Source organism: Rhagoletis zephyria, unplaced genomic scaffold (genome assembly GCF_001687245.7).
Source record: "Rhagoletis zephyria isolate East Lansing unplaced genomic scaffold, Rhagoletis_zephyria_1.1 Rzeph_scaffold_07642, whole genome shotgun sequence".
In the NCBI taxonomy this organism is placed as follows: Eukaryota; Metazoa; Arthropoda; class Insecta; order Diptera; family Tephritidae; genus Rhagoletis; species Rhagoletis zephyria.
The window spans coordinates 7055-28455 of NW_016164724.1; the positions used below are offsets into that span (position 1 = coordinate 7055).

General features: G+C 35.8%; 1 protein-coding gene and 2 non-coding genes across 3 annotated transcripts; 1 reads left to right on the top strand and 2 right to left on the bottom strand.

Annotated features, from left to right (window-relative positions):
* Window positions 1-1075: 1075 nt before the first annotated feature.
* On the top strand, window positions 1076-20695 carry LOC108374361 (serine-rich adhesin for platelets-like; the record flags this gene model as incomplete). The annotated part of the gene is given in 6 exon segments (XM_017630353.1): window positions 1076-1180; window positions 16168-16231; window positions 16332-17255; window positions 17298-19850; window positions 19852-20423; window positions 20485-20695. Coding segments are annotated over 4 exon segments (4257 nt in total), but the record flags the coding sequence as incomplete, so codon positions are not given.
* TRNAA-AGC (transfer RNA alanine (anticodon AGC)) lies at window positions 3071-3143 on the bottom strand. The gene has a single exon. It is a non-coding gene; the product is annotated as a tRNA-Ala (tRNA).
* On the bottom strand, window positions 11863-11935 carry TRNAA-AGC (transfer RNA alanine (anticodon AGC)). Its single transcript has one exon. It is a non-coding gene; the product is annotated as a tRNA-Ala (tRNA).
* Window positions 20696-21401: the final 706 nt, after the last annotated feature.

Below are 21401 nucleotides of genomic sequence, written 5' to 3' on the forward strand. Positions count from 1 at the left end.
ATTTTGACTACGACGTATGATTACTAACTTTTGGAGTGTGTCTGAGTCCCCTAAAAAGATTTAAAATAGGATAACAAACGTGTGCTATAAGATATACCAGGTAACTTCGTTGAAGTTGAATTGGTGGGAAAAAGTATTTTCCCGTCCGATATCAGTACCTATCCAAAAGCTATCGTCTCTGTATCTATGGCAACTCTGTCTCTGCTCACATACGAATATGTACAAACTTGTATCCACTTATAAATAATTTCTTTCTTTTTCCCACTCCCCAAAATTTCCCAGCGCGCGTTAATTCATTTACCTAATATCAGCCACTGCTGTAGTCCTATCCCTGCCGCTGTTCCATATCCACGCCATAGTAAAAGGTATAAATCAGACAATATGCCAATGTTTGTTTACTTGCTTTTTCATTTTCAACTTGGCTGTTAAGCAATTAAACAGCAAAAAATCTCGATCCCCCTACGCGAAAGATTGTGTGTTCATATAAAAGTATACATATACGCGAATATGGTGGCACTGGCGTCACTCGCTCAAATACAGCGATTGGGTGTGCTGAAGGTTGGAGGTAGCGCAAGGATATGCCAATGATACATGGCGTGCTATTTATGACGACAGCTTTTGTTTTAATTTTTAAACGAAAACATTAGTGATATGTAGAGACACACACACATACATATCTACATAGAAGGCAAGAAGCAGCGAGCAAGCTGTCAGACAGGCTAGCTAGCTGAGGCGAAGATTGTTCGACCCAACGGCGTTTATTTGTTGTTTACAAAAGCAACTTTTGAACTTGGTCCTCAGTGATGTTTTTGACGACAATGACATGGAGATGCGCCTGGCCACCCACCATGCAGCAGCAGCAAATGCCTCAAGAGGCTGCCTGCCGCAGCTACTTTCAATGAAATAGAGTTGCTCAACAACCAGTTGTTGCTGTACACCGTTGCCAGCATACAGGGAGGGGAAGGCAAGTATTGAAATGTGTTGAGTTTAGAAATTCCATACAGCTTGGTGTTGTTTTTGTTGCTGCTGCTGCCGCTTTATTACCAAACAAACAAGGCATATCGTACAGCTTGCGCCACAGCTTCTGTATTCGCCGCAAATCGCGCCACCCAAAGGAGTTACTCCAGTACCCGGAATATTGTGGATTTGCAATTCCCTTTGCATATCTCTATGTTCATAGGTATGTAAGTATGTACATACTCGTATATTCATATGTTTAGTTGCATATGTGATAAATGATTTCGACAGTAAAACATTGTTGGCGCCCACCTTGCGCGCGACGCATTTGACGGCTGTTTCCCACATAAAATTTGTTTTCGGTTTGTTAGGAAAAACAACAAATATTACTCCATTACAACGATTCTTTTCATTGTGGCTGAATTGATACATACATGTAGGTACTCTGTACGAGAGCCATTTAAAAAGTCAGTGATTTTTGTAATAAAACACATACATACATAGGTAGGTTAGGTATGCCGGCAAGCCCTTATGTGGCTTCGCAGAGAGCATTAAGGCTCAAAGCGTTACCTGGAGCAATGTTAAAGAACATCGCAGTCCTCTTGGCAAACTGGAACAACTTGTTATACCCGACCTTGGTGGCGGCTTCCCGATTAGGTAGAAAGCTTGCTCCCACTAGACTAACCTGTAGTCTACTAAGAGCAGGACACTCGCAGAGGATATGCTCCGTCTCTTCCTGCGTTTTTCATCTTTTACAGATCTGATCATTAGTCAGAGCCAGTTTATGAGCGTACGATTCCAGCAGGCAACACCCACCGGTAGCCTAGCATCCTCCCTCTTGAGGGAAAGGAGAAAATTCGTGATTCATGGCATTCGCTCTGCACATAACCCCGGACACCTTGCAGCCTTGCATTTTATTCCACGCCTTCTGCGTCTTCCGGATCATTGACCGGTCGAGTTCCCCTTTAATCGCTTGGAAGGAAATCAGCACCTTATCTATCAGCATGATTTCCCTCTTCGTTGTCCGCGACTATGTCACCATTGGTGTGTATCAAATTCAGAGCTGCTCTGCACTCCGCCACACTTCTAGAGGAAGTGATGTGGGATAGTAGCACCTTTATTGCAGCCTGACTGTCTATATAGAGATTCACCTACTTGTTTTATGGAGTGCTGTTCCGTAGCTCCGCCGCCTTCCTTGTGTCCAATACCTCCGCTAGAAAATGCTGCAATACTTTGGCAACTTATAGGATTTGTTGGGGCCGAGCTCTACGCATACGACTGTCGTCCCTACGCCCTTCTCCATCTTCGATCCGTCTGTATAGACATTCATGGCGCCAGCACTCATCATGATCTGACGTCAGCTTTGGACCTCTACGGTGGCTTCGAAGTTCATCCCAAAGTGCAAATCGTCCAAGTAAAGTCGACGATATACTACTGTGACCGTAAGACCTGCACACAAACTGATCCGTAGCATAAAGCCTGCTTGCAGTTTTTGACGCTATATTCTTGGCCGATAGGTCCGCCGGCAACAGATGCAACAGGGTGTAGAGTGCCGCCGTCGGTGTAGTCCTAAGTACCCCTATCATAATAAAAGACTCAACATAGCCTCCTTTTAGCTCAATACATTTAGTTCAGCGTTTTTACGATTTTTTTAATTCCATCCAAATAGTAATAGGTCTTCAAAATAAGCGCCCAGCATTCCTTTGGATTTAAGAAAAGATTTGTACATTGAATAAAAAAATGATTTTATTCGTCAACCAAACAAAAAATTAATTGTATTTGTGATTTCAATTTTCCAGCAAATCAATTTGACTCGGGATTTTTCCAACAAAAAATTTTTTTTTTATATAACGCAAACACGACTTTCGAGTTTTTTTCCAATGCAAATCAAATCTCAAATAAAGTTTATTTGTCCGACCAAGCAAATCACAAATAAATTTTACTTCTGTTCAACGAATCAAATCATAAATAAACTTTATTTTTTGTTTAGTCGATGAATCAAATAACTAATCAAAAATCTTAATGACACAACCCTGAATGATCCAATTTCAATGAAAAAAAAATAAATTCTGTCGAAAAGTGGTTATCTAATATTTTCAAAAATATATATCATTGGAGATGCGGGGCATCGATCCCCGTACCTCTCACATGCTAAGCGAGCGCTCTACCATCTGAGCTACATCCCCGTTATAAAATTGGAATCTTTTACGTTAAAGCGTTACACGAAAAGTGCATGGCTAAACATAATCAAAACGACAATTAAAAGCAATATCATTGCTGCATATGTATGTATCAGGGATGTTGCGAATATTTGCATTCGCATTCGTTATGCGAATGATTCGCATCATTTTACTCATTCGCATTCGACATTCGCATTCGCATCAAATGATACGAATGTTTTGCGAATGCGAATGAGTACATGAGCAGAGAGTCCACTCTAATATTGTTAATATATTTAACCAGGATGCGGTCAATAACCGGGTGTTAGCTTCAGGCGCTAAACAGTTAAGTAGTATATCAAGCAACATTGATGGTATTGAAGTACTGATAAAAGTCTTATAAGCAACATAGAAATAATTTTAGATTCCTCCAGCGAAAGCGAAGGCTCGAGTGTAGAACCTAGAGACATTAAAAAATGTGAAATTAAAGCTCAATTGAAGGCCTATCGTAAAGAAAAATGAGCTCATCTCGGTGAAAATCCTCTAGGTTGGTAGGAAATGAAACTAAAATGCGACAAATCGACACATCTGGTCCAAAAATTTTTGCGCGCTCCACCCGCCAGCGTTCCAAGTGAGCAATTGTTCAGTGCAGCCGGCCTTATATACGAGCCTCTACGAAATCGCCTCATGGGAGAAAAAGCAGCAAAATTACTGTTTTTTGAAATATAATATGCCCCTTTTGAACTTTGACTACTAGATTAAAGCACTGTATAGGTTAAGCACTCGTTCAATGTTCTAATAATTTACAAAATTTTTAAGTAATAAAAACGGCGCTTACACATATGTTAGTGTCTGGCCGAGCTTCTCCTCATTTGTGGCGTGCGCCTTGATGTTGTCACACAAAGCGGAAGGACCTACAGTTTTACGCCGACTCCGAACGGCGATTGTATTTTTATGAGAAGCTGTTTTTCATGGCAAAAATACACTCGGAGGTTTGCCATTGCCTGCCGAGGGACGACCGCTGTTAAAAAAACCTTTTATTTTATTTCTTGCGATGTTGCTTTGACCAGGGCTTGAACCCAGGTGCTGATGAGTGAAAGCGCGCACTGCTTACCACTACACCACAGCGGCCGACAGATTATAGCTTATTTAATATTATTTCTAACATTCGCATTCGCACAATCGCATTCCTAAAATTCACATTCGCGAATGCGAAGATATGATATTCGAAACATCCCTAGTATGTATGTACGAGTACATTGTTTTGAATTAAAAATGCAAGTAACGCACGCATTTTGGTTGGTTCCGTTTTATATGCAATGCATGAGAGTGAAGACCACCCTTAAAGTTGGCTAAAATGAACAACAGCTTAACTAGTTATAAGTTAATTTTATGTTTCAATTTCTATGTTCAAAGTAGTTGTCTATTTAAATTGAGAAACTCGAGATTAGATAACTATATCGATATACTGCTGACAATTTGCACGAAATTTAATTCTAGTGTAGATAACTTTTCCTTTTTCGGTTTAAAATCAGCCACCGCAAATAACGATTATTATAAGCTTTTATTTAACTTGGTCATCCCGCGCAAATCGCGGAAATTTCCAATCGATTTTAAACTGACTTCCCGACAAGTTAGAGACTTGAAATTTTCAGCATAGTTCCAATCACGATGACAATGCAATTTAAACAAAAAGGAATTCCCCATATGGTCCAATAGTAAGATTTATGGCTAACAGAGCGTAATTTGCCAAAGAACGTAAAACCACTATAAAATTGTTAAAGCTGCCGGCGCGCCGCGGCGGTAGTGTAGCAAAGCTATTTGTTGCAAATTCTAGATATCAACCTAGTCTAGATATGAACCTCGTTGTAGGCATCATATAAAGGCGATACAATTAGAAGACTCCAGATGTCGCCCCGCCAGAAGAAGTTAAATATTGCGCCTAAATATATGCCATGCTACAGCGGAAATGGACGACACGCCATTTCTTTAAATAAAATTAACTGCTGCTATATGTACATATGTATGTTTATACAAAACGTAAGCAAACAACATTTTGCTTGCCAAGTCTTCTGTTCTCTTTCATTACAAGTAGAATTATTTTAATATCTATTGCAAAATTTTGTACATAAAATAAAAAAAAACTTTTTAATATACAACGCTTTTATAAATGGACTAAAAATTAGAAAATAAAATAATGTAAAAAATATATTTTATAAAAACAAGCTTTTAAAATTTTTTTTGCTAAAAAATCTTTTGTTACACTACTTCATTTTATTCCTTTGATTGTACAGGTTAAATAAAAGCTTGTTTTTAAAAAATATTTTTTTTACATTATTTTATTTTATAATTTTTAGTCCATTTATAAAAGCGTTGTATATTAAAAAGTGTTATTTTATTTTATGTACAAAATTTTGCANAATTTCACTTAAAAAAAGCACACTAAGTAAAAAGTAAACCAACATATGAGTAGTCTCCTTGCAAAGTGTCCCATGTAAAATTTTTTCGATTTTTAGTTTTTGGTGGTCAACGTACCAGTATTTAAAGTAGTTTCATGTCCGCTAACAATACAGTGCAAAATCCTTATATATTCTGAAAAAAATAGCATCAAATGTTAGTTACTCTAGCAAAAGTCGCTATAATACTTATTGTATGTATACATACACTTTCAAAAGTCGCTATAATATTTATTGTACGTATTTATACAAGTTCGAAAGTCTTCATCTTCTGATGAAGTTAGAAAACTGCAAGAAAACGTGGTAGTTTCGGTGCCTAGTGGAAGACGTCGTAAAAAAGAAGTGGACCAATCTTCATGGAAGAGAGAACGCGAAAAGCTAAAAAAAAGATAGCTATGTAAAAGTTACTATTTCAAAACTCTTAGGCTATTATTTATCCAAATTTTCAGATAATAAAAAAAAGATAAAATTTGGATTTAACTTGTTGTAGACGTTTTTTTTTTTTTAATTTATGGCTTACTACTATAAAATCAGCACAGGAGTACTCATATATGCTTTTTGTTATTTAGAATATCGTCAGCGGCAATGATTTTATGTGCTGGGTATGAGCTACTTCGGCCGTTGGAATTAAAGCGAAGATAAAATTTTCCTTTTTTACTCCTACGCGTTTCAACGTATTTCGCGCCTTCCTCAGGGAGTCTGCTTTATTTGAACGATAAACAATAAACATGGTTAACAATTATCATAACATACACATCAGAATTTGAAACTCACACGCTTTTTAGGTCTATTTATTGCTCAGAAAATAACATTGATTTTTTAGTGCGATTTTTGCTTGGGAACATAAAACTCAAAAAATAACGATTACTTTCGGAGCTCTATATTTTTTTGAGAAATAAATAAAACTCAGGTTATTTTTTTCAATAAAAGTTATAACCGTTATGGGACCATGTTTAAAATTCTTTCGAAATTCGAATCCTAATGCTACTTAAATTTTTATTCTTTGTGAAAAGAGCAAGAAAGAACGCCGCGATTGCTTCACTGTTCATTTTTATTTCTTTTTACCATCATGTCAGTTTAAAAAATTTCTTTTTGCTTAAAACAATTAAACAGTAATTTAAGTGTCTTAGCAAATGTTTAATTACGCAATACGACTGCCAATCTTAGTAGGTACTTTCCTGCCCTTACACTCCCAAAGAGTGAAATGTAATCTTCTCCCATACATATGCCAGCCATCACAGTCGTTGTGCTCATTAAAAGCTACGAAACATGAAAACACTTGTTTCACAAAGTTGAAAATTACCTCAAGCTGTTGCACATCAACCCTTCTACACGCGTGTGTATGTACAGTTTTTGAGACAAGAATTACTACAGTTATATTATTATTTTATCAAGCCAAACATGAATCTACACAAGCAACAATTAGTTTCCCCCACCGAGCTACATATCTAAAGCCGCATTGAAGCTCCAGCTCATTTACCGCCGCTGTTCTAAATGGGTGGGTGCTTCCCACCTGCCTTACCTTAAACTTTTCAGCTTGGTTATCCAAGAAAAAGCAAAAGAGTTACATACATACGTTGCGCTTGTCTCGTATTTATGAGTCTCATAAAACTCAATGTTACACGCGAAATTAATGTCAACTGTGGCGTTTGTATTGCTTGAACGCTCTTTACACACGCTTTGTGGCAAGTTAACTTTTACCATTTTTCCCCAAATCAGCAAACACCATATCCCCTTTTTATAACTTCTACACCTGGCGACGCACAACTTTTTGTTGTAATTTTAATTTTCATTGTCATTTAACTTGCTACTTGTTTGTTGCTATTAAAGCAGTCAGAGTAGAGTAGTACATTTTTAAGTTGTCTCGTTTTGTTGTTGGCAAAATATTTATCGAGCACTCGTGAGCGTCTTCACAGCACTTTCGCATTCTACTCGAAAGTGTTCCCAAAGTATTTGTATTACAAAACTAAGTGTTTGCTTGCACTCCCATCGCCCACACCATCCGCCACTTACTGTTCCCACAACTTCTTTACACACTTTTTACCTGCTTGTCTTATTCTTATTACCCGCATTACTCCTTAACAAATATTTTAAGTCACGTATTTGACAGAGACTTTTTAATTGACTTCGCTGTCGCTGTGTGACAGTATTTCTACGTCGAATCAGTTGTTCACAAAATCGAAGCTTTTGTGAATGACTGTACAGCGAGCTCATGCACGTCTACAAGTTCATTAAATATTGTCCTCTTCCAAGTTGCTCTCTTCTATTTATTTAAATAAAAAAAAAAGAAATTCTTTCCAGCGTCCCTTCGATCTGCGTTGACGCAAATTTCCGTTTGACTTTTCGCTGCTCATTATGCCAGAATCACATTTTTATGTTACATACCTCACCTCCGCCGTCTTTTTAGCAAAATTGTGCGATTTCTTAAGTATACATAAAGCTGGGTGTAAATTAAGTTGACAAAAGGAATCCTTTTGCAATCAACACCAAATAAATTTCTTGAGTTGTGGTCAAACGTTTCTTGCATATTAAATTTTTTTGGTAAAATGAAAAGTGAACGTGTGGTGCGACTGAGCAATATATGCCCGTATGTATGTCTGTATGTAAAGAAATATCACAGCCAGCAAAATATTCGGAAACGTATCTGAATATAAAAAATTTTCGTAAATAAATCGGATTTTTCATCCGTTTGCTGATTCAGTTTCCTACTAAAGTTTATATACATAGACTAGGCAACAAATGAAAGTGTACACGTTGTTCTAATATAATATTCACAATTATTTTCATACGCAGTTTTATGCATCAGATAATTATTTATGAAAATATAGTTCATTCTAGATTGTAAATCATATAAATCAAAGTTTCACACTTTATACATATAAAGTTGACAAAAATTAAAAAAAAATTTCATCAAAATTTTCAACTTTTTAATCAGAATTTCTAGAAAATTTTCGTCTATGCAGTTTTTTAGCATATTCTTTTTAAGTCTGTCTTTCAATTTTAGTCGGCTAAAAAATCGCGTTGATTTTTGTGAATTTTTTTTGGTGACGAATTTTTGCACTTCTTTCCTTATAAATATGAATTTCTCATGAAATAAAATGCGAGAGACCGTTAGCAACAAAATTTCCAAAAATCAACGCCAGTTTTTGTAAATTGCATATGTTATGTAAAAAAACCGCAAATGCAGTCTCAAAACAGTCTCAAATATCAACGCAATTTTTTAGCCGGTTAAAACTTGCACTTCATAAGAATAAAATTGAATAGGCTACAAAACTGCATAAATACTCAAAAATTTTCCACAAATTCTGAATAAAAAATTTAAAATTTTTATGATTTTTTTTTTTAATTTTTGTGAATCTTATCTAAAGTGTGAAACTTTGATTTACATGGTATATACTATATTTTCATAAATAATCAATGAAAAAAATTGTTAATAAAAAAAAATTGTGAAATTTCTCTTGAAAATAATTGTGAATATTATATTAGAACAAGGTGTACACTTTCATTTGTCGGCTAGTGTATGTATGCCTAGAAAAGGAATTTTTCTGCTTAAACTTTTTGTTTAATGGACTTTCATCCTGAACTTCACAAACAATATATTGAGTAATAATTTTAATTTTAATAAATTCTTTTTATACAATGCGTTATATGCGTTCAGCTTTTAATTGTGTAAATTTTACTAGTTAGGGTGCATACCGTATTCGCACAAAGAATTTTTTACAATATATGCAACAATTTTTATTTTTTCTGCAAAATTTTGTTTTTTTAAATATGGTTCATACTACAACAAAAACATAAAAATATAGTTCAACTTTTAATCAGATTTGATTGATCAATATTTTTTGAGTATGCAGTTTTGTAGCCCATAAGATTTTAGTATATAATGCTAGTTTGAGGTTGCTAAGAAATCGCCTTGATTTTTGAGTAGTATTTTTGAGTGAAGTATTTTCGAACAATTTTTTTTATGGAAAATAGTTGCACTTGCACTTTATTGTACTAAAATTTGGTGGCCTACAAAAAATTCATCAGTCAAATCTGATTAAAAAGTTGAAATTTCCATGACCTCTGCATAATATTTTTATAAAAAATTAATGGAAAGATAGGACTAAAAATCGCTTTCATATATTGTGAAAAATTCTCTGTGCCAATATTTTTGCCGTAAGTGTAGGTTCGATCAACATCTAAAACTAGTAACCGGTTTTTCTAACAGTGATCGCAAATACTCCCTTAACAAAAGCGTATTGATTTTTTTGTTTTAATTTACTGCAATTATGTAGGTACTGGTACACTAAGAAAAAATCCAACCAAAAATTGGTTAATACATATTACCCAATTCAAACTTGGAAAGGAATCAAAGTGTTTTTTTTTTTAATATTAACAATGCTATGGTTGATATTTTTTATTTTGATGATATTACATTAAACAAGTTTTGGTTGCCAGATTTTTCATTCGTACACGCTTTTTTGTGCACTTCACAGATGCTTTTTCTTAATTCGGATATACACAAAACAACGATCTTTTATTATCATTTTAACAGGATGCCTATGACAGGATTCGAGCCAGGACCTTTTGGAAGTTAGCAAATAATAGCAAGCATTTCTCCACACCCAGCTACAGCCGTTCTGCAAATTTGTCTTCAAATGTTCCACCTGAATTCATTTTCTTCGTCTTTTGGTTTTATTCTTCACTTCACAGATGCTTTTTCGTAATTAAGAAAACCCAAAAACAATAATACATAAAAATAAAAATAATCACATGTTGCAATCTAATGACATTCGAACGCGAACCTACTGGAAGCTAACAAATAACAGCCAGCATCTCTACATGTTTAGCTACGACCAGATATACAAATGAACTGTTCAACTTCAATTACATGTCTTACAATCGGTGTATTTACCATGGAAAAATTAAAACAATATCTTGGTTGAAAAACTATTGTGCTTTTGGCTCAGTGTATATGTATTATGGAAATATTTAGTTCGAGATGAGCGATCTACTTTTTTCAAATATATATATATATATATATATATATATATATATNCCAATTCAAACTTGGAAAGGAATCAAAGTGATTTCTGTTTAATATAAACAATGCTATGGTTGATATTTTAATTTTGGTGATATACATTAAACAAAATTTTGGATGTCAATTTTTTCGTTCGTACAAGCTTTTTTGTGCACTTCACAGATGCTTGTTCTTAATTCGGATATACACAAAACAAAATTTTTTATTATCATTTTAACATGATGCCTCTGACAGGATTCGAGCCAGGACATTATGGAAGTTAGCAAATAACAGCAAGCATTTCTTCACACCCAGCTACAACCGTTCTGCAAATTTGTCTTCAAATGTTCCACTTGAATTAATTTTCTTCGTCTTTTGATTTTATTCTTCACTTCACAGATGCTTTTTCGTAACTAAGAAAACCCAAAAACAAAAATACATAAAAATTAAAATAATCGCATGTTGCAATCTAATGGCATTCGAACGCTAGAAGCTAATAAATAACAGCAAGCATCTCTACACGTTTAGCTACGGCCAGATATACAAATGTGCTTTGAACTGTTAAACTTCAATTACATGTACAAATGTGCTTTGAACTGTTAAACTTCAATTACATGTATTACAATCGGTGTATTTGCCATGGAAATATTAAAACAATATCTTGGTTGAAAAACTATTGTGCTTTTGGCTCAGTGTATACATATGTATGTATTATGGAAATATTTAGTTCGAGATGAGCGATCTAATTTTTTCATATATATATATATATATATATATATATATATATATATATTGCAGTATTTCCTATCCATTTAGGTTAAAATCACTTGCCCAAAGGCGCCACTGTAGTTTAGGCCATAGCTTTTATCTTGCAAGCAGTGTGCACCATGGATAACATGATTCAAATAATTTTCTTTAAACAAAGCCATACAAAATCAACTTTATATAAATTTTCCAGTGTACTTACATATATCGTACGTACATCTCGTCGCCTGAAATGAAAAAATTCATAACCCACACTGTCACCTGAATTACAAAAGGACGTAAAAAACAAAAAATCCAAAATTCACTTTTCACAGGGTTATTATTACACCTCAGAGTGCACTTTTTCTATAATTAGCAACTAATNCTGTCACCTGAATTACAAAAGGATGTAAAAAAACAAAAAATCCAAAATTCACTTTTCACAGGGTTATTATTACACCTCAGAGTGCACTTTTTCTATAATTAGCAACTAATAAAAATATTAAAACAATATGTAAAAAAACAAAAAAAAAGTACGTCCTGGAGATGCGGGGCATCGATCCCCGTACCTCTCACATGCTAAGCGAGCGCTCTACCATCTGAGCTACATCCCCGATACGAAACTACCCAATTTTTTAAATAAACTATTAATTTCGGATTGGCATACAAAGCTAAATATATACATACATGTGCATTTGCTTACCACAAATGACACCAAAATAAAAGACAAAATTAAAAATAAATGCTTTTTAGTATGCTAGCAATGCTCGAAATAATGGTTGTAGTAACAATAACAATGCAAGTGTTCAGCATAGTGTTTTAATTCANATACATGTGCATTGGCTTACCAGAAATGACACCAAAATAAAAGACAAAATTAAAAATAAATGCTTTTTAGTATGCTAGCAATGCTCGAAATAAAGGTTGTAGTAACAATAACAATGCAAGTGTTCAGCATAGTGTTTTAATTCATTAAGATATTGATCCAATCGTTAGATGCTTTCAAGGCACAAATGGAAAGATCTATGTATTAGGACGGGTCGAAAAAAGCAAAATGTTTAATACGAAAGTTGTATAGGTCTTGAAAGGTGCTATTTTAATCTCTTATTCAAGAAAATAAATCCGGTTTCTCTGCGAAAAAATTGAAAATAAGAGTGGGAATACCAATTTTTCAAATTTTTCCAACGACTTGTGTAGATCAAATCCGGAATTTATTTCCCCCCATAAAATCATAAAAAATTAATTGGGCAAATTAAAAGTAAGTGACATTCAATATTTTTATCAATTAATCTTTAATTCCTTCTTAATATATTAATTGATTAAAATATTGATGTTACTTACTTTTAATTTGCCCTATTTATTTTTTTATGATTTATTGATTTTATGATAGAAGTCGTTGTAAAAATTTTAAAAATCGATATTCCCACTCTTATTTTCATTTGTTCTAGAGTAAGGTATTAATTAGTACCTTTTAAAACCTATACAATTTTCGTATCAAACATTTTGTGTTTCTCGACCCGTCCTAATATGTATATCTATTCATGCTGTAGGTTGTGGCAGAGTTGTTGTTGTTATACGTCATTGTGAAAGAATCCGTTCAATAGCCCTAGAACCCTTGTTGCAAATTTGTTCAATTCCAAGAACTCGCTTACCTTATCCTGACTAACCTCAGCCTTAATATTTCACTATCGTGGTCCTCAATTCAAGTTATAATCGTAAATTTTTATCAGTATAGCAAAAATCCGTAGCTATAAAGAGTTACATATATAGTAGTGATTAGGTTGGAGCGGAAAGAAAAAAAATTTGCGATTTTTCTAAATTCTAAACAAATAATTCTAGGTATGCAGTTTTTTAGGCCATTGAATTTAGTATAATAAAGTACATGTTTAAAGTGGCTACCAAATACCGCAGATTTTTTTTTTTTTATTTTTGTTGTTTATGGTGTTACGCATATTGTTCTATACAAAGTATATTCGAGATTCTTTTTATATGGAGAAAATAAGCAACAGCGTAAAATTTACGCCGTAAATGGTCAAAAATCAAAGGTAAGTCTTACTTGCAATTTATTGTTCTAAAATTGAATGGCCCACAAAACGGCATACCTAGAATTTTTCCAAAAATGATTTTGATAAATTACGTTATTTGTTATGAATTTACAAATAACTCAATATTACTTTCAAAAAGGGTGACAGAAATATTAACCGATCTAGAAATAAATGGAATCATTCTATTGACGACGATAGCCAACGATTCCCCGCTATTAAAATTTCGAAACGCAAAATTTTGTGTTACCGCCCCACCCTAGTATTGATGTTCCTCAACAATTCCGACGAAGCGCATTTCTTCAAACTTTGTATAAAAATTATAAAAATTCGACAAATGTTCAAACTGTTTATTCAGAATTTTTAGAAAAATCTTTGGTATGCAGTTTTGTGTAATAAAGTGCAAGTTTCATTTGGCTACAAAATACCGTTGGTTTTTAAGAATTTTTTTTTTTGCTGACGGTGTCACGCATTTTTTCCCATACAAAGTGTGATCGACAATTTTTTTATATGGAAGAGAAAGCTTAGTATCGTCAACAAAAAAATTGTCAAAAATCAACGGTATTTTCTAGCCACTTAAAACTCACACATTATTATACTAAATTTGAATGGGCTACAAGTTTGAAAATTTGGTGAAAATTTGTTTTGTTGTTTTATAATTTTTGTTCAAAGTTTGGAAAGCGGGTTTATATGATGTTTTTTGAATAACTACCTGAGCTTTTATAAAAAAAAATATTAAACATAAATAAATTAAGAAATATAGCCAAAACTCTTCAAAGTACGACGAGTCTATTATTTCTGCCGTCAGTGTATGTATACTGAATCTGTGGAAATACGGAACGCCATACGATTTTTACGAATGTTTAGAAATCAATAAAACCCCGAAACTAACGAATTTACGCATTACAAATTCAACTTCAATAATTGATGAAATGAAACTTCGCCTCGTTCAAGTATCCCTACAAAGGCGCGCGGAAGTTTTCTCTCGTGAATTCTTACCACTCCTCAGCAGTAATTTTTACAAATCACATTTAGTTCTTACAATATAAAGTTCACTTTCACACGTCTACATGTAAGTACATACTGTGTACATTAGGGTTATGATTTTTTTTAGATTTAAATGCCTGTGGTGGCAAACGATGAACTTTTGTATACATTTCCAAAAAATAACAACAATTTTGATAAATTATAAAAAAAAACTCTCGCACATAGCAGAATTTATTATCAGTTTCTAAGTGGAGAAAATTAATATTCAAACATGTTTTTCTTCTCAAAAGTTTTATGGTTTTATTAAAGTAAAATAGATTTGTGGATTTAGTGCTGATACACATCGTTTTTAAATCAAAACTTCGTAGGCAAAAAGGAATTTCGGTCGAATTTTTATACTAGGTATGGGGCTTTGCCATGCAACAGCCTTGTAAATGAAAAGATAGTGTGCGCGGGAGGTATTTTCACGAACCAACAAAACTATCGCCAAAAAAGTAATATATGGACAAAAGTTCATTAAATGCAAGCACAGGCAAATCAAAATTTAAAAAAAGCGTAAAAAAATCATAACCCTAATGTACATATGTACATAAATTTGTAAGTATTTAAATCACCTTGCAAATCCTTTCAATGTTCCGACCATAAGTCAAAGTCTTGTTGCAGTCAAATTATGTATTCACAGCGAAATTTTTAATTAGTTCAGAAAGGTGCAAATGAACGAGATTTGTGGTTGTGTACGCGGAAAAATTTGCTTTTGTAAGGAGACATTCTTTTTTATTTTACTTTCTCACGTACTCCAACTTCAGCAAGCCAAATTTCTTGCTAGCATATTGCACAGACTTCTTCTCAAGGTTATAAATTTTAAATTTGTTAAGTTTATCCGCGACTCTTTGTTTCTATACGTTTTCTTACCTTCACTCGCCAAAAGTGTGTAGGTGCCAGCGAGGAGAAGTAGTGGTCGAAATTTATAGAATTTGTAGCACGTTACGAAATTACATGAATTATTCTTTTGTTGTTTTGATGGGAAGAAACGTAATGCGCTTTTTGTTGGCAGTAGAATTTTTTTTCTCACAAGATTTAATTTAGGTGAACGCAAATTAATGGCTGGAGGGGTAAATACAAAAATATGAAAACAAATCACAGGGCGTTTTACATACATACATAAGTAAATACTGTAAAAATTTACTAACATTTGCCAGGCTCTTATTAGCTGCATGTATAAAAGCCTGTTGTTGAAAATTTAAATAGCAACGATTCGCTCTGGAGTAAAGAGAACGTCCTATTTTTAATGATACAGTGAAACCCGCTTAAGTTTCAAAGGCTTAAACAGACGGCAGCGTTGATCCGGATCAACTCGTTAATTCAGAGTTATCTTGAGAATTAACTGCACTTAATCCGGATTAAGTCCTAGAGTTAATTCCCATACTTAACTCGGATCAAGGGAATATTCGATGACAACATTGACCAAAACTCAGAGAGCGTAGAATACAGAGAAAGTGCAAAACTAGTATGGACATATACCTTTTAATCGGTAAAGCGAGAAAAAATTCGGGGATGCTTTATTATAGCCCATTCAAAAATTGTGCAGATTTTAATCGGCTAAGAATTCGCGTTGATTTTTGAAAATTTTTTTTTTGCTGACGGTGCTGCTCATTTTCTCCGTATAAAAAATGTCCGAACATATACTTTGTACGGAACAAAATGCGTAACAACGTCAAATAAATGGTTAAAACTTAAAAGAGCAGTAGTGTCCCTATTTATGTGACCACCACTGTAAATTTAATGTTTTATATATATATATTTTTTTCCATTTACAGCCGACGATATAATTATTATGGTCCATCGCACAGAGATTACACAGGAGACCGCCCGCGAAATAAGGTAATTATAATAATTAAGCAACATTTTCCTCTAAGCTTGCTGCGATCTTCTAAAAATACATACGCCATTCTCTAACGAAATTTTATAAAACAACTTTCAGTATATGAACCCATCGGAGCCATATCATCGACCAAATATTATTTTTTCGCAACGGTCTGATCCACCTTACTACCGATCACAATGGAACTTAAATAGATATAAAAATGGACCGAATAATAGAAATAACAGTCGTTGGATAAATAATTCTATGTATAATAATAATTCCAATAACTGCAATACTAATTCAAAGTATGAAAAAAATGAGACAGGTAGGAGAAGGGATAATTCAGTACCACCATACAGTAATGAATCTGATAGAAAATCACTGAGTTCTCAAAATATTACGAATACAACAGAAACCGCAAAAACCGAAAGAAGATCAGAATCTACACCAGCTGCTAGTAATCGAGTTACGGTTACAGAAGAATCAAAAATTGTTGAAAATGTAGGTGTTAAAAACTCTACTCAGAACACTGCTACCGAAAAGGATAAGAAAAAATCAGATAATGTAATACCAACGCAAATTCGTAAACTAAACGAAGTAAGAACTTCACCGAGAAAGAGACCGCCTAAAAAAGATTCAAAAAATGCCAGCAAAGTAACACCCAGTAGTGCCAAGGCAAAAAACTCCCCTAAAACAGGCAGTGAGATTTCAAGGAAAAATCCAAGTGGCAGCAACTTAGGGAAAGATAAAGATAAAATTGCGGTAGCTGAGAGCAGTGAAGTTAATACAAAAACTAACGAATTGAAATCAACATCAGAAAATGTGACGAAGAGTAGAGAAAATAGTTTAACGGTAGAAACTCGTACAGACCAAGTCAGTACAGAATCCACAGAAAATAATTCACTGAAGTTACCACCCGTAGTGTGTGCAAAACAAAGTGACAAAGTTAATAAAAAGATACTCGCCGTAAAACCAAAAACTGCAAAAGAAAGCTGTCAAGCGAAAAGTAGAGACGTTTCCAAAGGAAGTAAAGATAAAGAACCGACCATCAGTTCAAAGACTAAAGTAACGAAAAACACTGAAAAAAAACCTATTGACGTAAAGCAATCGACGAAAGAAAATAAGACTGATATTGAAAAAGAAGGTGACGTAGTGATAAATATAAGTGCAGTTAGCGGAAGCTCCAAGAGCTTACAAATCGAAACGAATGAGTCAGCTATAAATACAGTAAATGTTCGCATAGAGGCCGAGGAAATTATCGCAGCTCCGGTGCCTGAAATTCCATGCATTGAAATCGATTTAAACACATCAGACTCATCTGAGAACCGGGAAGGTATTGATGAAGAGATCTCCAACCTTGAATGCAAAGTTTCACCCATTAAAGAACCCAGTGATAAGCCACGAATCTCTATAATTCCCTTATCACGACTTATACGAAACGAACTCATCGAATTAACGGATGACTCAAGTGTAGCCGAGCTCGAAGATGCGCCTGCACCCGTAATAGCTACGAGTACACCAACCAAACGCGTCTGCCGACCTAATCTTGTGAAGAGACGTCGACAAATTTCGACTTGTAGCAACTCCAGTGGTACCACAGAAAATCTGATTGAAAAGGTTGCCGGTATGGATAAGTTCGGCATCAAGCAGGTAATAAACAACAGTGGAACACGCTTCGATGAGGCGTTAAAAGCGCAGGCACGCAAACGTTTGCGCGAAGAGATACGCAAGCAGTTGAAGTCAATGAATCTGGAAGCGGCAAAGGATTCAGAGGATGTAAACTTTGTGCCCGATGATATTGTCGATGCTATATGTATACCAGATATAGTATTGGAGGAGATACGTAAAGCTTTTGGCATAGAGATATTTTATAAAAAAGACGCGCAGCCATCAGATAATCCACTGGACGAAAGCGCCGCAAATGTAGTCGAAATCGCTGTAGGCGAAGGGGGGAATGTTACGGCAATAAATGCCTCGCCACCACTACAGGAAAGTCTTGTGGAGACGACGTCAACAGCAGTGCAGCCAGTAGTAGAAAGTGTTGCTGATAATGCGAAAAAAGACGCTGCAAAAGAGACAACAACACAAAATGAAGTGGGACAAACAATGCAAAATGAAGTCGCACAAACAATGCAAAATGAAGTAGGACAAACAGCACCACAACCAACACATAGTTGCCACAACGAGCAGGCGGTAATCGAAGACCAAAAAGATCCAAAGCTAACGGAAACAGTTAAAGCGCCTACGGCGGCTGAAGGCGAAAAAAAGCCAACGGAAAAACTTACAAAGAAGCACCAAAGTTCGACGTCGCGGAAACATAGTCGCAAAAAGACGCTCAAAGATGTAATACTGGTCGAATCGTCATCCTCTTCGAGCAGTACGTCTTCTTCCAGCTCCAGCTCGAGTAGCAGTTCCGATAGTGAATCTGAGACTTCAGCCAGAAGTGTTTCATCATCGGTAAAACGTCGACGACTAAAACTGCGTGTAGATGCGCAAAATGTTGTCGAAAGCTTTGAGAAGCTCATATTGCCCAGCATCAGCGAGAGTTTGAAAGCTCGTTACCGCAATAAATTTTCGAACTCCACATATACGCGCCTACATTTCATCTCCTGCATCTGTACCAGCGAATATAATACGCGAAAATTCACTAAACCTGAAATTGCGAAAATACAATCCAATTTAAAATCAGAGGATCGCACTGTTGCTTTGGAGTTTCTTATGCGTGAAATCGTCAGTGTTTTCAACAAGCAGAAAGAGGCAGCAAAAAGAGAGCGTGGCAGTAACAGAACAAGAAAGGAGACCGAAAGTAGTCCTGACAAGCCGCAATCAAGCAGGGCACAAGCAGAAGATATGAGCCGACGGTATGACGCAGGCGGCGATAAAGCTAATGGAATTTCCAAACAACAAGCAGTTAAAGGCAGCAGCAGCAGCAGTCGTAGTCGCAGCGGCAGCGGCAGCGGCAGCAGCAATAAGAAAAGTGCCAATGCAGCAGAAAAAAATGATGTTGGAAAAAATTACGTGCAATCACAACGAACACCAGTGCCATCACCAACGAAAAATCCACATCAAAGTGTGAATAGCCAGGCATTAATGAACACAAGCGCGTCAGATGGGGTAAGAAGGAAAAGTGCTGGCAATGCAAAAACCGCAGATGAGGCGGCGGCGGCGGCTGGTGGTGGGAGGCGTAAAACAAGCGCAGATACAGCCGCTGAAACGCGCAACAATTTACATGAAATGAGCAACACCACTAATCAAGAAGATTCTAATGGCAAATCGTTGGCGAGTGCGACAACACGTCAGCAGCTGCCGACTACTACCAGCACCACAATCACCACCACCAACGCCGAAGGTATTGCAACAGCGTATGAACAACAATTACACAATAGCATTTTCGAAAGCGCCAACACTGCCGCGCCGTTAAATGAGTCGAGCAGCAGCATAGGCCTGCATTCTCCACCCGCTAATCGCTCATTACTTGATAACAAGCTCAGTGGTAGTGGCGCGTCAAATCTTTTAACGGGATTTGAGCACAGTATTAACGGGCTTTTTGGCATGCCCAGCGTGCCATCTTTGATCTCTAGCACACTATTTCCCAATGTAGATTTAGAAGCATTGCGGCAGCGTAATATCTTAGGACGAATTCGTAGTGAATAATCTACGTGAATACGATATGAAGTTAATGGAATTGCATAAACGTAAAATGTTCATCGAAGAGATGATACTCAAATTGCAAAGGGACAAAATGGAAGTGGATATGCAAACAATGCAATTGCAAAATGAGAAATTCTTCTTGCTTAATACCGCCATGACAGCAGCGGCCAGTGAACTGCCGAAACGCGAAGCCGCCGCCGCTGCAGCCGCAGCTAGAACATCATCTTTGTCGCCACCAGGCGCGTCGACAGCGCCACACTTAGACGCACAGCCATCTCAACAAGAGCTCCCAAATGGCAACGCGCGTACTATGCAGAGCACAAACGCAAATCAGCGTAAGCGTAAAGCTAACGATAATATTGGCTCAAATGCTAAGCGAAAACGCGGTCCACGTAAGCGTGGTGGTGCCGCAGCTGCTAAAAAGCGAGCTAATAAATCAAAATTACCAACTGAAACGGTCCAAATGCCAACACCCACAGCTACTCAAAAGACTCCTGCAGTTGGTGCAGCTACGCGCGAACGCTTCCGAGTCCAATCGTTTCAGATATGGAACAGACTGTGAGTGATGTAGACCACCATTCAATTTAGCAGATATGCCCTGCTCTACTATTGATGTTAGAAGTCCAATGACACAGCTACATTTATACGAGCGTTGGTTAGTAGCCACTGGTGAAGATGGTCGCTTGTATCAGTTTTGCGCCAAGACACTCAAAATGGAAAAAGAATTCGCCAAACACAGTGAAAATATTACACATTCCTATTTGTGCTGCGAAAAGAAAGTGCTATATACAACATCACTTGATGGGTATTTGAAAAAGACGTCTTTGGAGGTAAGTTTGAAAAAAGACTAAGTATGTATATTATATTTTTATGGCGATGCTAGTAGTGGAATTCTGGAAAGCATGTATTGTGGAACGATTTACCGTTATCCCTCTTCAATTTCGGTTTGTAGACCAAACTGGTTTCTGCCTTGTGCAATCTTCATAGGAATACCATCACCGTAGGCCCTTATTTCTGATCTTTTGAATCAATTTTGTACACCTTTTTTTCTTATCTGCACAGGCCAGAGTTTCCAGTAGAGCTCTTGTTAATCGACTAGTCGATTAATCGGTTAGACGATTACCAAAAATTGTCGAATTCGCATAATCGACTTACCCATCTTTTTCTAACCGCTCACAAACAACCAGTCGACTAATCCGTCAGTTTTCGATCAGTGGGTTTCTTTCAATAAACATTGGCTTTCTATATTTTTGAAATGAAACTTCTTTTGCGTTCATTTCGGAGTAAATGCAAACATCGATGTAACGAAAAAGTGACACAATCGTTGAACTCTAATTTCAAACTGCAATGAACAGAAAAAGCGTCAGTAGAAGGGAGGGGCTGGCGGGGGTGGTTTACTAAGATTTACATTAATTTTAAGATTTCGGTTAAGTTTCAAATTGCGGTTGAGATTAGTTTTGAGATAAAGATTGATATTAAGATTCAGATTCAGATTGCGGTTGAGGTTATGATTGATATTGGGATTCAGAATTAGAT